This window comes from Hippopotamus amphibius, chromosome 11, assembly GCF_030028045.1.
Source record: "Hippopotamus amphibius kiboko isolate mHipAmp2 chromosome 11, mHipAmp2.hap2, whole genome shotgun sequence".
NCBI lineage: Eukaryota > Metazoa > Chordata > Mammalia > Artiodactyla > Hippopotamidae > Hippopotamus > Hippopotamus amphibius.
In genome coordinates, this window is record NC_080196.1 from 24,877,143 (window position 1) to 24,893,420 (window position 16,278).

General features: G+C 53.0%; 2 protein-coding genes across 3 annotated transcripts; both read right to left on the reverse strand.

Moving 5' to 3' along the window:
- Positions 1 to 573: 573 nt before the first annotated feature.
- NEU1 (neuraminidase 1) lies at positions 574 to 4,658 on the reverse strand. Its single transcript, XM_057698320.1, has 6 exons — positions 4,348 to 4,658; positions 3,719 to 3,911; positions 2,725 to 2,987; positions 1,933 to 2,115; positions 1,527 to 1,749; positions 574 to 1,420 (listed from the first exon to the last, which is right to left on the reverse strand). The coding sequence occupies exons 1-6, from the start codon at positions 4,507 to 4,509 to the stop codon at positions 1,203 to 1,205; spliced, it is 1,242 nt and encodes a 413-aa protein (XP_057554303.1). The 5' UTR covers positions 4,510 to 4,658; the 3' UTR covers positions 574 to 1,202.
- A 285-nt stretch (positions 4,659 to 4,943) lies between these two features.
- Positions 4,944 to 15,986, reverse strand: SLC44A4 (solute carrier family 44 member 4). 2 transcript variants are annotated; one of them, XM_057699016.1, is made up of 20 exons: positions 15,651 to 15,986; positions 15,112 to 15,185; positions 14,899 to 14,977; positions 14,022 to 14,121; positions 13,814 to 13,939; positions 13,594 to 13,654; positions 12,207 to 12,291; positions 12,041 to 12,124; positions 11,529 to 11,764; positions 11,341 to 11,440; positions 10,760 to 10,855; positions 10,389 to 10,488; positions 7,060 to 7,313; positions 6,883 to 6,977; positions 6,662 to 6,765; positions 6,478 to 6,551; positions 6,200 to 6,270; positions 6,001 to 6,095; positions 5,787 to 5,871; positions 4,944 to 5,160 (listed from the first exon to the last, which is right to left on the reverse strand). In XM_057699016.1, exons 1-20 carry the CDS (start codon positions 15,734 to 15,736, stop codon positions 5,042 to 5,044), a joined length of 2,124 nt encoding a protein of 707 aa, XP_057554999.1. In that variant the 5' UTR covers positions 15,737 to 15,986; the 3' UTR covers positions 4,944 to 5,041. The 2 variants fall into 2 exon arrangements, with proteins under 2 accessions (XP_057554999.1, XP_057555000.1); XM_057699017.1 differs by lacking the exons at positions 4,944 to 5,160; positions 5,787 to 5,871; positions 6,001 to 6,095 and having other exon boundaries at positions 6,216 to 6,270; positions 6,376 to 6,551.
- Between the last annotated feature and the right edge of the window lie 292 nt (positions 15,987 to 16,278).

Genomic DNA, 16,278 nt, shown 5'->3' on the forward strand with positions numbered 1-16,278 from the left:
GCCCTACCTTAGAAATACACAGCAGCTGGTTTCTCACTATCTTATGAGGCTCCTCACCCTACTTATTACACCCGTGAAGAGCAATCTGTTTTTCTGTAAGAAAGAATGTGAAAAGGAAAGGAGGATTTAATTTGCCAAAGTCACAGATTTTCACAGGCAATAAGCACACCAGCTTCCTCCTCAAAACTTGCTCCCGGGTTTCCCTGGTAGCACAGTGGTTAACAATCTGCCTGCCAATGCAGGGGACATGGGTTCGATCCCTGGTCTGGGAAGATCTCACATGCTGCGGGGCAACTAAGCCCCTGTGGCACAACTACTGAGCCTGCGCTCTAGAGCCACAACTAATGATGAGCACACACTCTGCAACTACTGAAGCCCGGGCACCTAGAGCTGGTGCTCTGCAACAAGAGAAGCCACCGCAATGAGAAGCCCGTGCACTGCAACGAAGAGTAGCCCCCGCTTGCCGCAACTAGAGAAAGCCTGTCCGCAGCAAAGAAGACCCAACACAGCCAATAAACATAAATAAATAAATAAATTTATAACATAAACAAAAAAAACAAAACTCGCTCCCAGTCCCACACGTGTGCACGAGGAAAACAGACATGAAGATGTGCATCGAGAGAACCACAGAGACTCTGCAAATATTCATTCTCCTTCATTAAAAACATTAAGTTATAAACATTTTGATTCATACATAGTCAAAGTGGGTGGTGCACCTCGTTCCCTACCTTGAAACCAGATGTCCTGCCCTTCTGGAACTTTCACCAACCCTCTCCAAAGCCAGTATCTTACCCCGAAGAGGTAAGCCTTCACCAATTCCCTGAGTTCACGTTTATTTAATGCTACAGGCCCACCTGGCCCTGCCTAAGAAAAGGACCAATCATTGTCCTGGGAGGGCAGGAAGGGCGGGAGGACAGACCCAGCCATGTGGAAGGGAAGTGCTCCCAGGTGTGGGCAAGAGGACAGACCCAGCCATGTGGAAGGGAAGTGCTCCCAGGTGTGGGCAACTCTTCCTATGTGGGAGAAGCCAGGTGTTTAGTCCTAAAGGAATGATTTCCCTGTCAAAGAGAAGTTGGTTTTGCAAAACATTAGAGTCTAAAGGAAGGTGGAACCGTCTTCTAGGCCCCTCTAGCAGACCCTCTACAGACCCACGGTCCTGAGGCTGAGTCCAGGGTCTTCTACCCCCTTGGCAGGTGTACAGCTTAGAGTGTCCCGTATATGCTGACTTTGGCCAGGGAGATGCTCTCTATGCACTGTTTCTGGCCTTTCTCATACAGGACATAGAGCTGCGGGGCCTGGTCCTCCCTGCCCTCCAGGGTTGCCAGTGAGGAGTAGCCACTGGGCCCCGGCCACAGCTGGACCTTCTCCTTCTGCCATGAGGTACCATTGCTGAAGCTCCAGCGCAGGGTCAAGTTCACTCCTGGGGACAGCACCAGAGTCAGGGGAAGGAAGGTCTCCCCCTAGAGAAGGCCTCCTTCTCTAGGTCACAGGGGCTCCTCCGCCAACCCCACCTGGCAGATACTCACGGAACTTTGGATGGGCTGGGTTGGAGAAGAAGATAATGCCGGAGTTGGTGGCTACAGCCCCTGCGGCCACCACAGGGTCCACGAGCTCAGGGTCAAAGGTCACATCACGGGGCCTCAGAGTATCACAGGCATCATAGCTGCGGAGGATGATTCGGCAGTGGCAGTGGTATTTGTTCTGGTTCCGGGCATTGATGACGACTGAGCCATCGGGGAGCTCATAGGGCTGAGTAGAGAGAAGAGGGCTTTAGGAAGACCCAGGGTGGGGGCGGGGCAAAGGGCCCTGTCCCTGAGGGAGCAAGGCTGGTGGGCACAGAGCTGGGCAGCCAGACCTAGGGTCCCTGAGTAAATGGGGCTCTGGAAGACAGAGCAGGTTGAGCAGGTGAGGAACAGCCCAGGGGCTCCTGACCTGGCACTCATCAGGGTTGAAATCCTTTTCCCGCTTGGGCCGGCCATAGGGGATGCCGCTGATCCCACTCCCATAGCGCCAGGAGGCGCCGTGGTCATCGCTGAGGAGGCAGAAGACCCCGTCCCGCTCCAGCGTCCCGTGGCCACACACGATGAGCCGACCCTTCCGAGGCTCCCGCTGTTTCTGTGGGAAAAGGATAGGGGTGCCACAGATGGAGACACTGAGGGGGCTCAGAGGCAGGAAGGGGAACCCACCACTTCTTTGGTGTGAGACACATCTGGTCCCCTTCTGTTCTGTCCTTGCTTGCTGAGGGTCCCACAAGTATTACAAACACCCACTGTTTGAATCAAGAAGCTCTTTGGCAGAATAAGCTCCTTTGGGATATCCATGGTGTACTCTGGACAGGTTGTGCACAACACAAGTGGGCTCAGCCACAGGGGATAAACGGGAGCTTAAACCCAACCTGCGTTTACGGACCAAGCTGTGGACCACGGCACACGCTTGTATCTGCCCAAAGGAGGGCTTTTCCCTAATCTGCACAGGATTTTCTAATTTTTTTTTTCTAATCTGCACATAGATTAGTGCAGCCCTGTTGATGATCCCCAAATGGGACGCCAGTGGCAAAATTTCACCTTCCCTTGGTAGGGTGTTCCTCTCAGGATATCCCTTTCTTCCAAGGAACCCCATCTAAGACAGAAAAATCTGACTTCACAGAATCTTCTTTTTGCGAAGGAGTCCATAATGGGGCAGACTCTACAAGGCACCTCCCTCTACCCATCTCAGGACAGAGACCTGAATGCCAGAGCCCGGTCCGGGGGCAAACATCTCGGTGCCTATGTCCAAGGAGAGGTTCCGGGGCAAACTCCAGGACACACCGTCATCCTTGCTCCACACCAGCATGGTGGAGGCCACCTGGCAGCCAGCCTTGTGAGCACAGAGGGAGTAGAAAAGGAAGACCGTTCCTGTTGTCCTGTCGCTCACCACTGCCCCCAAGTTCAGCCCATCTGAGGTCTCCCCATCGTCCACAATGAAAGCTGTTGGAGACCATGTGCTGCCTAAAGAAAAAAGGGAAGAAATCTAGGGTGAGCACTCTGGAGGTGCCCTTTCCACCACTCCCTGCAATTTTCACCTCCCGGACTGAAGGCCTTATGATGGCCCCGAGACCTAGGAGGCCTGCCCCTCCTTACCTCTCTGACCTTATCTATTTTACCCTTGCTCACTCCATCCAGTCACACAAACTGCTTCTCATTCCTCAAATACTTCCCTCCTGGGGGCTAGGGGTGGGCTCTGTCTCAGCTTGTTGCACCTGCCTGGCTCTTCCTCCAGGCTCTTCTTCCAGGCTCACTTACCTCCTTTGAGTCTGCTCAAACGTCATCTACTTAAAGTTACAGTCAAACTCTGGCATTCTCCATACCGCTGGTCCTGTTTTATTTTTCTCCACTACGCTTATCGCCTCCCAACACAAAAAATACATTTACTTATTTATTATGTTTACTGTCTGTCTCCCCCTCAGTAGAATATAAGCCCTGTGGAGGCAAGGATTTTTGCTTTGTTTTGTTCATAACTATATTCACAGAACCTAGAACAATGCCGATATATAGTAAGTGTTCAATAAATGTTTGAATGAATGTTCAACTCCTTGGTAAGCGCAATTTCCAGATTACTGTCCTGGATGCCTTCCCTCCTAAGGTTCCCTCTACTCCTCAGGGATCCAGCTGCCTCAGGGCCCTAAGGTAGGTCAAGCTCCCCACTCATCCAACTTCTTGGGACCCAGGCGTCTTCATACCCTGGTCCAGGGACCTCCGCAGAGCAATGAACTTAGCTCCTTGATCTGATGCTGACATTTTCCTGGCCTCAGCAAAGGCAAGGAGAGTGCCCCGAGGAGTGGTGGTGATGAGCGGGATGCGGAAGGTGTCCACAGAGCCGATCTGCTTCCCGCTCAGCCACAGCAGCTGCTCCATGGTCACGAGCGGATGAACCTATGAACGGAGGAGGAAGGGTCAACAGAACAAACGTGACTTGGGGTTGTAGGGTGAATGAATAGCTGCTCGGAGTCAGGTTCCCCTGGGAGAGACAGGGTGATGGGGATCCCGAGTGGGCGCAGGGGTCCCAGAACAAGGAAGGGGAACCCTGAGGAGAGTTTGGAACGAAACTAGGGGCTCGGAGCGGGGGAGGGACTACGAGGGGAAAAGCAGCCCTCAGGGACAGGGAGACCTCAAAACAGGAAGGAGCTCGAAAGAGGAGACTCAGAGGGAAAGAGAACAAGGGCCCAGCGAGAGAAAGGGACTGGGAAAGGAGGGAACGGGGTCGGAGAGTTCCTCGGAGGAGACGGCTCAGCAGCCTGCGTCCTGGGTTACAGCTGGCCACAGACCGCTTGCTTGAGTCGGCGATGGGGCTACGCAAGGGGTGACTTACCAGACTGAAGTCGTTCTTTGCCGCGGCCCCGACTCCTGATGGAGACAACAGCAGCAAGAAGATCGCGGCAAATACCTGAACCCTACAGACTCCGCATAGCCCCAGCATTCGGGGTGTCCCGGGTCTGCCCTGGGGCACTGTGCCGGGTCGCTCCGTAGTCATCGCTCCCTCGCGGCGGCCGCAACCCTCCCACCAGCACTAGACGCGGGCTGGAGTCGGGCAACTGACCCCAGCCCTTTAATCGCTCAGATGTTACCCCCAAACCCGCCCAAGCGCAGCCGCCCGGACGCGCTGCCGCGACTGTAATTGGCCCTCGCACAACCCCCCACGTGACCCTTCAGCTGCTCAGAGCTACAGCCTCCAATTGGCCCTCTTTGAAGCCCTGGAGCGCGTGACCCGGGCGGGAAGCGCATTGGTTGGGATGAAGAAGGGGGCTGGCATTACTCCGCAGGAGCCTTTGATTGGCCGAGGCATCTGGGGCACGCCATGGGGGCGGGGCCTATTTTAAAGAGCCAGGCGAGGTTAAAAAGGACCGCGTGTAGTTTTGGAGGAGATAGAAGTCCCAGAGTTTTTGAGAAAACAAAATAGCAGTCTTTTAATAAAATCTTTTTACTACAAAATCGAGATCTGGAAGGCGGGTTGAGGCTGGGAGGCTGTACATGCGGGGTGCAGTCCTGGATCAGGGCTGTGTCTCTCACTTCTTCCTCTTGTCTCCCGGGGGCACCTCGTTCTTCTTGCCCAGAATCTTCAGAAGGGCCTTGGACATGTAGTAGGGCCGGTCCAGGGAACCGTCATTCCGCTCCAAATCTTCCACTGAGACATGATATAGACCGTAAGGGTGGATCGTTGGGAGCGGACCCCAAAGCCCGGGAAAATCAGGGATTTAAGAGACAGCTGCCTGGTTTCCAGGCTGTTTTTGGGGGGCAGTTTTTGTAACCTACTGGGTACGTTATGTAATAGTTTCCTCCTCTGTGTGTGTGTGTGTGTGTGTGTGTGTGTGTGTGTGTGTGAGGGGGTAGTCAGTAATGCTATATTTCATAGCGTGATAGGGATTAACGGAAAAAATACATGTCAGTTGCTTAGCGCAAAGCCTGGTACACATGAAACCCTGAATGAATGCATACAGTAGTGTAAAAAAATCCCCACTCACTACAGCCACCTGCTGGGAAGTTTCCTGTGGCTAACTTCTTCCCTAGATTTTCTAGGGGAAGATACCAGAGGCCTCTCCCCTGGAATGCTCCTTCTTGGAAGAGCCCAGGAGCCTGGGAGCTCACTCCCTCCTTTCTTCCCAAGCACCTGTCCTGAGGATGTTAGAAGTGGCTCTGGCTCCTGTAACTCACGAAGTCGCTGTTTTTAGAAGCACCAAGTCTCCAAAAAAACCTGAACGATCTGATACCTTTAAGTTGAGGAGAGGTGGTGGGGCGGGGCGGGTCACTCACAGAAACAGAGGAAAAGAGTGTCCACACACATGCCAAAAACGCTGAAGAAGCCGCTGGCGATGACGTAGGCCCCCAGGATGGAGGTCTGAAAGACACAATGCCCCCTTTAGGGTTCCTCTGGGGAGTTGGAGGGTGAGGTGGGGGTTGGGTGGGGCTGGGGTGGGGTGGAGGGTGGGAAGGTATGGGGCTGGGGGCTTGGGGGGGTGTTACTCACCATGATGGGCAGCCAGTAATAGTTGAGTTGGGGACTCTCAAAGTCTTTACCCAGTCCCTGGATGCGACCGGTGAAAAAAAAGAAGGACAGGACCCCTGTGGGAGAGATCTGGAGGTCAGCATCACTCCTCTGAGGTCACCTCTTAAACTGCCCAGCACCCCTGTCCTCTGTCCCTGTAACTCCCTGCCCTGGTCCTTACCGACACCTCCAACCACCAGCAGCTTCCCAAAGAACAGCAGCAGGTCTGTGACTTTGTCCAGGACGACCACCCTGTACAAGGAGTTGGGGTAGGTTGGGGGTAATTGGCCCGGCAGGGCTGGAAACAGAACTGGCTATGTAATTGGCCGTGACAGATGCAAAATGAAAACCGCTCACATTTCAAGATGGAGGCAGCAGGGATTAAACCAAACTCAAGGCCCTTCTGAGCACAGCATGCTTATGGGTGGGAGACCACAGGGGCGAGGGTGACAGCCTGACCTGACAATGTTCCGCATGAGCAGCATGAAGGCGTTTTTGGCTGAGACACAGAAATTCTTCCCGTAGATGGCAATCTGGGTGAGGTGGAACGTTCACGGTTACCTGTGGTGAGCTTACCTAGGCCACGTGGGAGGCCTGGGTCAAGGGCTCCCGGAGCAAGGGGTTGCTTGTGAAGTGGACTCACCATAATGTATGCATTGCGGTTCAGGAACTTGATAAACTTTTCCAAACACCAGAGGCAGCACTTGAAGCAGCACATGATACAGCGGGCCATAGGGTTCTGGGCGCCTGGGGGTAAGGAGGTCTCATGTTTGGTCACTGGCCACTGACAGCTCCCTCCCCCACCCCCTTGCAAGGATCTGCGCTGATCAGCCTAGCCTTGCCCAGCTGCCAACCTCAACTCACCTCTAAGTTTGTGGTCGATATACTCTAGGATGACCCGGGCTATCTGCACCAGGGTCAGGATGAGGGCTCCAAAGGCCAGCGACCCGGTGTGGTAACTGCACAGGGGTTAGGTAGTCAGAGGCAGGTAGGCAGAAGACTCCCAGGTTCATAATTGCCAGCGCCCTGCCCTGGGCTTACCGGAGTGTGCGGATGAAGGCAGAGCTCAGGGGAAAGGTAGGGATGTCCCGGGGCTTGTGGAAGGCCCAGTAGAAGGAGGCAAAGGCCCCAGCCAGAACACACTGGCCTAGGGCCAATACCCAGTTGATGGTCCAGAAGAGGCCCAGGACCCCGTAGATTTGCAAGTTGAAGATAGAACGCTGTACCAGGCCTGTGGACAAGTAGCCCTGGAAGACGCACATCAGCCCTGGGCAGGAGGAGTTCACTGGCTGGTCCTGGGGAGGAGGGCAGAGGAGGCTCATTCCCAACCAGCTCCTGCCCTCCCAGAGCAGAGGGTAGTAACAGCCTCCCCAGAATTGGGGAAGCTCCTTCCTTCTAGGAGATCCATCTCTGGATTCAAACAGGGTTCAGCTTGCCTATTATGTGAGTGTAATTAGTTTCCTTCAGTCTCCAGCCTCTGGATGGCACAAGAGCTCCCAGGCCATGTGGGCCAAGCCTTAATGGTATGAAGGCAGTGTGACCAATGCCTAGCTCTCCTTTGCACTCAGTCAGCTTATCCCCTCCCAGAGCAGCCTCTACAACTTCAACCAAAACACTTTCTAGCAAAATTGAACAGACTGCGTATCAGATGATGCTAAGGAACTGTTCACTTTGTTTGGTGTGATAATGTGTTGTGGTTAAAAGTCCTTATCTGTTGAGATCCATCCAGATATATTTATAGGTGAAATGGCACAATGTTCAGAATTTGCCTTTAAAAACTACAGGAAAAAAAAATTGCAGGGGGTGGGGGATGGGTAGGGAGGTAGATGAAATAAGAACTGAAAGCAGAAGGCTATGGAATCTGAGTACAGGGATTCTCCATGTTTGTGTGTGTCTGAATATTTCCCTAATAAAAAGTAAAAAACACAGATTCGTCTCCTAAAGCAAAGGAAATAAACAAATGGGACCTAATTAATCTTAAAAGCTTTGCATAGCAAAGAAAACCATCGAAAAATGAAAAGACAACCTACTGAATGGGAGAAAATATTTGCAAACGATATGACCAATAAGTGATTAATATCCAACATATAAAAACAGCTCATACAAGTCAGCATCAAAAAAATCCCCAAACAACATGATTTTAAAATGGGCAGAAGAACTGAGTAGAATTTTTTCCAAAGAAGAAATGCAGATGGCCAACAGGCACATGAAAAGATGCTCAACATCGATAATCATCAGGGAAATGCAAATCAAAACCACAATGAGATATCACCTCACACCTGCCAGAATGGCCATCATCCAAAAGAACACAACAGGGCTTCCCTGGTGACACAGTGGTTAAGAATTCGCCTGCCAATGCAGGGGACACGGGTTTGGTCCCTGGGCCGGGAAGATCCCACATGCTGAGGAGTAACAAAGCCCGTGTACCACAACTACTGAGCCTACACTCTAGAGCCTGTGAGCCACAACTATTGAGCCCATGTGTAGCAACTACTGAAGGCGGCACGCCTGGAGTCCAAGCTCCGCAACAAGGGAAGCCACCGCAATGAGAAACCCTTGCACTGCAACAAAGAGTAGCCCCTGCTCGCCACAAGTAGAGAAAGCCCGTGTGCAGCAATGAAGACCCAACGCAGCCAGAAATAAACGAATAATAAAATAAATATTTAAAAAAAAGAACAACAAATGCTGGCAAGGATGTGTAGAAAAGGGAACACTTCTTTGTACACTGTTGATGGGAATGTAAGTTGGTGCAGTCACTGTCAAAACCAGAGTGGGAAGTGTCTTAAAAACCTAAAAACAGAATTACCATATGACCCAGCAATTTCACTTCTGGCTATAGATGCCCCCAAAAAAACAAAACCCCAAATCACTAATTGGAAAAAATACGTGCACCCCAGTGTTCATAGCAGCATTATTTCCAATTGCCAAGGTATGGAAGCAACCGAAGTGTCCATCAACAGATGAATGGATAAAGAAGATGTGGCACATATATACAACGGAATACTACTCAGCAGTGAAAAGGAAGGAAATGTTGCCATTTGTGGCAACATGGATGGACTTGGAGGGCATTATGCTAAGTGAAATAAGCCAGACAGAGACAAATACTATGTGATATCACTTATATGTGGAATCTAAAAAATACAACAAATTACTGAATATACCAGAAAAGGAGCAGACTCACAGATATGGAGGACAAACTAGTGGTTACCAGTGGGGAAGTGGAAGGGGGAGGGGCAAGATGGGGTGGGGATTAAGAGGTACAAACTATTACGTATAAAATAAGCTACAAGGATATATTGCGCAACATGGGAGTATAGCCAGTATTTCGTAGTAACTGTAAGTGAAGTATACCCTTTAAAAATTGTGAACCATTTTATTATACACTTGTAACTTATATAATATGGTACATTAACTATACTTCAATAAAAAAAACTTTCCAGCAAATGTGACAAAAATCTTGATAACTGCTGAAACTGAGTGTGTGTTTGAAATTTTCTAACAAGAAGGTAAACCACGTTCCACTGTGTATGTAACTGGGGGTTTGTGTCCGTTCCCACCGCTAGGTCCTCAGCAAGTTGAAAGCAAGACCTGCTTCATTTGGGGCTTTGTATCCCCAGTGCCTGGCACATAACGGGTCCTCCTTAAATGTAAACGACCTCTCCAGTTTCAGAGTGGGGCTGATGCCTGTGGGCACAGCCCATGGTCCCAGTTCTGATGTGGTGGTCCCATGAAAGCTTTGACAATAAATACACAGCAGTCCAGCCTCGCTCCCTGGGAACCTCACAGGGGAGAGTTTGGGGAAGCAGCTACTCTCCCAGGCCCTCAGGGAGCCCACCTGCCTGTTGCCCAGAACAGTGTGTTCTGAGGAAGACTAACTAAAAATAACCTAAACGAAACCCATCTACAGTTATCAGCTCTTATCAGGTGCCAGTCATTATACTAAGCACTTTCATGTGTCCAATATCCTTTCATCTTCTCGGCTACCCTGAGGCATAGATATTAAGATTATATTCATTTTACAGGTGAGTGGACTGAGACTAAAAGGGTGAAGTGGTTAATGGTCCTCTAGGCAGAGAAATGTCTGAGGGAGGGATGGAGAAGTTCTGGGAACCACCTGCCCCAGGCCTGGCCCTACCCTTGGGCACAGCACGCCTCCTCTTCTAGCACAATGGGTGGCTCAGCGGGAGATCCAGAGTCTGCAGACTGGCTCCCTTTCTGGTTCTGCTAGCGGCCTGCTGTGTGACGGGGAGTGAGCCCCTTGCCCTCTCTGGTCCTCAGTCTCCTCTGCACAATGAGGGATTTGGACCAGTTGGCCTTTAAGGACCCCTCAACCCTATTGGTGCACCTTCACGTCCACCCCAAATCCTTACCATGGGGTTGCATGATGTATTCACCAGCGCTTTCTCACAGCCAGGCAAGCTGACGTTGGGCGCCCAGAACACGTACTGGGGTTGCCCGGATGTGGCCAGGTACCCAGAGGGGAGTCAAGGAAAGCAAGGTGACACGGGGGCCTCCACAGGTCATCTTCTCAGCGACCTCTTCCCAGATGCTTGAGCAGGTTGTTCACTGCACAGAAGGGCTGAAATTCAGCCTGTGCTTGCTCTTTCAAGGCAGGGCTGTGTCTGCTGGGAGGAAGGGGTGCCTTCTTCCAATCGCACTAAGGCATTGTCTACAAAAGTATTGCCCTGCTCCCCGCCCCACCCCAAGGGCTCCAGGAGGGCCCAGTCCTGCGGGCAAAGGATACAGAGCGGTCATGGCCCAGTAGGCAACGCAGACAAGCAGGAGGACAAAGGTGACCAGCGGGTAGAACAGGGTCGACATCATCTGTCCTACAGCCCTGCAGGGAGATGAGAGCAGTCCAGCAGCAAGGCCAGCCCCCGGTCCCCGCCCCTCCTCTCACGGGGCTGACCCTGGCACAGGCCTCTGCCCTCTCCAGGGTCTGCTCCATCCCCCTAAGGCTGGGCACACAGGAGAAGCACACTGAAAGGACTGAATTCAATCAGTCAGGCTCCAGGGAACTTCAGAGGAAACTAGAGTCACAGAGAAGCCACCAGCGGCGGCCTCAGGGAGAGTAAGGGCTTCTTTCATGGTTTAGGCATCTGACAAGACACGAATTAATTTAGCCCTTATGACAACCCTACAAGGCAGGTACTGTTATTACCCTCATTTTACAGATGGGTAAACTGAGGCGCAGAAAGCCTAAGTCATTCATCGCCGTGCTATGCTGCCCTTCTCCTCCAGTGCTCTGCCACCTCTCAGCAATCCCGTCCCCAGCCCACGCCCCTGCCCTCTGCCCCTTCTCCTTCCCACACGGGCCCCGACCTGCTGGCTTCCTTCAGGAGGGCGATGGCGATGCGGATCCGCTGCCGCAGGAAGATGAGCATCAGCAGCAGGATGCCTTCGAGCACAGCCAGCACGATCACTGAGGGTGGACGGGGGCAGAGGCGCCGGCGTCAGGGCCAGGGCAGCCCTTGGGCGGCTGGTGGTTCGTGGGTGGGCAGGGCACTCACAGGCTGCTAGCCAGGTCTCCTGGACACTGCTGTAGGCGCTGAGGTTGGTGGTGAAGCCCAGCTGGGAGATGGAGGCCCCCTTGTCCCGCAGCACGCGGTATTCCTCCCAGCAGTGGTAGATGCCGTAGGCCAGCACACCCAGCACCCCTATGATCAGCACGAACACCAGGGGCCCAGCCACCAGGCGCAGAAGCAGGATAAACAGCAGGCTCAGGACCAGAGCCACGCCCAGGGCGCTGTGGGCGGGGAAACGTAGGTGACGGTCATCCCCCATCCCCCACATCTTTCCCCTTTCAGAGGCCCCCAAATGCCTTTCCTCAAACCCTCAGAGCAGAACTGCCCCCCACCCCCACACCCTTTCTCTTATAAATCTTGTTGGACTTGGGATCCATTCTGAGCTCTGGCTCCTCCTCCCCTGCCCAAAGCCTCTGTTTCAGACCGTGGGCTAGGTGATAGAGGGTCAGGGTGGGGAGAAGGGAAGGATGAGAGAGCAGGGAAATCTGGTGACTCACACAAGAATCCAATACCAGGATTGGGCAAAGTCTTCAAAGATCTTGACACTGATGTCACGGGCATTGAGGCTGTCAAGAAGACCACTGTTGGGGAGAGACAGAGTCAGATGAGGCTGTGGGCGGGAAGAGGGGCAGGACAGAGATGCAGGGGCAAGGGAATGCCCACCTGATGCCCTGGGAGATGGATGTGTTGGAGATCCCTGGGAGCTCGGGCACAGTACTATTGGGCTGTGGAAAACAACGTCCTAGAGCTGGAGGGAGAGAACCAGGCGACTGGGTGGGAGGCCCAGAGCTTTGTCTTGAAAGTCTCTGGCCCCCACCCCAGCCCATCGTGCCATTAGGGACAGAGTTGAGACTGGCTCTGCCCTGCTCAGAGGGCTGCTCTTGATTTTACAGCCAGAAGGGAGCTCCTGCCCCGAGGTGCCCATGCTTCCTTCACTGTCTCTTAATGACCCTTCCTCCCCACCCTGCCACTGCCTGGGTTCTGACCCTCCCGTTCTCTGGCCTGCACGTCCACCCCCACCCCTGCCATCCTTCACTCCAGCCTCTGCCAGAGTGCCTGGGAGGCACGGCATGCCAGGGCTCTAGGTCACTGTGCGGCCCAGGCCCCTCCAGACGCCCTGCCCTGGAGAGTGCCCACACCCATGGCCAGGCTTTAAGGCCCCACTGTCTGAGCCTAGTCACTTTCCCCTCCCCTCTGTACCTATGTTCTTCCTCCTCCAGAAAGCCCATCCATGACGCGTGCGCCGTGCGCCGTTCAGCTCCATCTCCATCTCGCCTCCTCCGGGAAGCCTTCTCATCCCACCCCTATCTCCTGTGCCACCTATTATATGCCTACAGAGCCATTTATCATGACCCTCACAACAGCTTTTCCAGGCAGGCTTGCTTTGGCATTTACATTTTAAAGATGAGGAAACAAGGCTCAGAGAGTTTGAGTCCTTTTCCTCAGATCACACAGCTGGAAAGTCCTGGAGTTTAAATCCAGATCTATCTGACTTTGGAGCACTCACTGGAGATACTTCCTATTGCACTTATTGAGAGCTGGATATCTTTTCTCATGCTATAGGTTAAAAAATTTTTTTTCTATTAAAAATAGCATTTAAATAGCATTGGAAAAAAGGAGCTTACAGAAAAAAAAAAGTCAACTGTGATCCCATCACCCAGCCAGTCACTTTAACATTTGGGTGAACATCCTTCCAGTCTGTTTCCTGTGCCTGTACGTAAATGCACGTGTGTACCTTCACCCACGTGTGCTCTCATGGAAATCTCATGCAATCGCTTCGTGAACATCTCTGATCTCACCACCTAGGATGTAGTCCAAAAGGGGAGCAGTTTTCATCTCTGTGTCACCTGTCCCTGGTGCCTGGCATGCAGCACTGGTGATCTGACTGTGCGGTGACCATGCAGCAGAGAGAAAAATGAAGACCTGGTGCTCGTTCCGATTTTGTCACAGACAAGCTGTGTGACTTGACTCTCTCTGAGCCTGGTTTCCCCGTTTGAGGAAAAAAAATCTAGGACTGGATGATGTCTGAGGAAGGAATGTGGCTTCTCACCTGGAGTGGAAGGGAGGAGGAAACTGGGGCAGAGCTCCTGTCTCAGGCTTTGGAGCACTTGCTGGAGGGTGGGGGGAGGACAGAGAGACACACAGACACAGAGAAAGATGAAGGAGTGAGTCCCCTTTCTACCACCACAATCATCTAAAACTCCCCCTCCCACCCTCCCCCACTATGAACCCTCCTTGACAACAGCAATGACGTTGGGGACAGTGCTCACCATGTCTCCAGGCACCCCTGGCAGACAAAAGTTCCTATTTGCTGCGTAGAAGACCTGCCCGACCGTCTGTGAGAACTGGTTCCTGTCCACGGTCCATGGGACCTCTGGGCAGGAGGACACACACACCTGGGGGCAGAGAGCATGCTGAGGGGCTGGTACCCAGACCCTGGGGGAGATCTGGGGATAGAGGCAAGTCCCAGATTCTGACCTGGGGCGTGGGGCACTCCAGGCCATTCTGGGCGATCTCAATGATGTTGGTGGTTAGGATACAGCTGAAGATGTTGAAGTACAGGAGATATGGTTTATCTCTGTTGGAGAGAAGGAAGCCTATGCATCAGGGCTTGATCAAGCCTCAGGGAAAGAGAGGGACTGGCAGGGCTGTGCCCCAAGAGTGCAATGGGCCCAGTGTGGCCCAGACAGCCACCACCCAGCTCCTGGCCTCAGGAAGCTCAGTTCAGCGGGGAGGTATGGGAGACACCTGAAAGATTTCCCAGAGGAATTCAGCATCTCCACTGCTGACAAGATGCTTAAGAGCTTGAACTCTGGAGCCAAATCATCACCCAGCTTTGTGACCTTAAGCATGTCATCTAACCACTGACTGCCTTAATTCCATCACATGTAAAATTATAGTCCTTACCTCACAAGATTTAAAGGAGTTTGTGTGTGTTAAGTACATTACCTGCCTGGAACATAGGAAATGCCATACAAATGTTAGCAGTTTTATTATCTATTGAATGTTTCCTGCATGCTGGGACTGATAGCATTGCTTCTGGAATCATCCTTGTGTTTCAGAAGAAGAAATCAAAGTTCGGAGAGGTTGAATACCCTGCTGGAGGTTACAAACCAAAACTTACTGAGCCCAGCTGGGGATTCAGATGCTATCTCTGAACTTTAAAACCCGTGCACTTAACCACGACTCTTTGTTGCCTTCTAATTCTAGTGGGACTCGGAAGCCACTGGCCAGCAGTGGAGCCTGTTCTACGTGGCCTGGGGTGATGAGATTCAGGGAGGCTGAGGTGGAGTGGGGCCCTGCCCTTCCCCATTCTCACCTCCCTCTGGCCCCCTCTCCTGGCCTTCATACTCACTTATTTTCCCCGATCCCGCAATAGGCTCCCGTAGAGTTCCTGGGGTAGAGGACTTGCTGGGGGTCTCCATACACCCAGGCTGGAGACAGAGACACACAGATGAATTACTAGAGTGGGACAGGGACTTAAGAGGGAAAGGCTGTGAGTATGGTCCCTCCCTGGAACAATAACGTCCCCCAGCCACTGCACAGCTCTGCCCAGCCAGAAACTCACCCACGAGCCCCACAACGATGTAACCCAGAATGAAGAGGAAGAAGAGGACACAGCAGATGATATCCGTGCAGCTCCTGGGAGAGAAATGGGGGAAACCTTTGGAGAGGGGATGCTGGGGTGGGGAGCGTGGTCTGGAGGAGTCGTGCTTTGGAGAGTTGGGGGGCGCTGCAAAGTAGGCATAGGTAGGTTTCATTTTGTTCTCTTCAAGGAAACCTTTTTCTGGGTGGGTAAACTTTCTTCCGAAGCTTAACACAGGAAAGGGCACAATTCAGAAGTGCTCAGGTGGATGAATTTTCCCAAAGGGCACATGCCTGCGTAGCCAGCTCTCAGGTCACAAGACGCAGAACATCACCAGCGGCCTGGAAGCCCCCTTCTGCCCCCTCCACACACGACAATCTCCCCAGGGCCACCACTCTCCTGGGGCAGGAGTTTTTTTTCCTCCCAAGTTTCTTACCAATATTTCAGCAAATACAAAGCAAAACCAAGACACCGCCCCACCCCACGCCCCTGCCCCCACCAGCGCGGTGCCCAGCACTCACCTGTTCTTGATGGGACCGCGAAAGGAGGGGTCATATTTGGCTGGTTTCCCTGAAGGGCATGGAGAGGCGTGTGGAGAGTGAGGCATTAAGAGGGGTCTCTCCCCGCATTTCCAGTCCCTCCAAACCCTTCCCCGCTGCACCAGGGTCCTACCCAGCCCTCAGGAGTTCCGGGGGAGATAGACAGGGGCGGGGCTGGCAGGAGGGGAAACTGGAGAACAGGAAAGGTAGGATCAAGGCTCAGTCAGCGGCTGTGCTGCTCACTGTGAACGGCAACCAGGCGGCCTTGGAGGGAGGGGAAAGGGCAGCTTTGTATGGGTCATTTGAGACTCACACCTCAAGGCCCTATCAGCCAAAGGCATCAATTCCTGCAGGGACTGGGGAGGGAGGGGCCCTGTAGACCCCCACCCCGAAGGGACCTTAGTGACCAGGCTACTGCCAGTCTCTGGGAGAGCAGTCAGGGTGACACCTGAGCCCGGCAGTTGAGATTGTGGCCACGTCCTGTTCCTGGTCCTCCCTGAGTACACACAGGGAGGAGGTGCGGCCAGGCAGCCAGGGTCCCTTGTGGGCACTGAAGAGGGAGGACAGGAGGCTGGGCAAGTGTGGGAAGGGGTGCGGTCCATTCCCCCAG

Excerpts from the sequence above, each read along its gene's own strand:
- NEU1 (XM_057698320.1), bottom strand. The coding sequence starts at position 4,509 with ATGACTACGGAGCGACCCGGCACAGTGCCCCAGGGCAGACCCGGGACA. Across the intron at positions 2,988-3,718 it reads GCGGAGGTCCCTGGACCAGG|GCAGCACATGGTCTCCAACA; the intron begins GTATGAAGACGC and ends TTTTTTCTTTAG. Across the intron at positions 1,421-1,526 it reads CCCAGCCCATCCAAAGTTCC|GAGTGAACTTGACCCTGCGC; the intron begins GTGAGTATCTGC and ends TGCTGTCCCCAG.
- SLC44A4 (XM_057699016.1), bottom strand. The coding sequence starts at position 15,736 with ATGCCTCACTCTCCACACGCCTCTCCATGCCCTTCAGGGAAACCAGCC. Across the intron at positions 11,441-11,528 it reads GGAGACCTGGCTAGCAGCCT|TGATCGTGCTGGCTGTGCTC; the intron begins GTGAGTGCCCTG and ends GTCCACCCTCAG. Across the intron at positions 6,271-6,477 it reads CTCATGCGGAACATTGTCAG|GGTGGTCGTCCTGGACAAAG; the intron begins GTCAGGCTGTCA and ends CTCCTTGTACAG.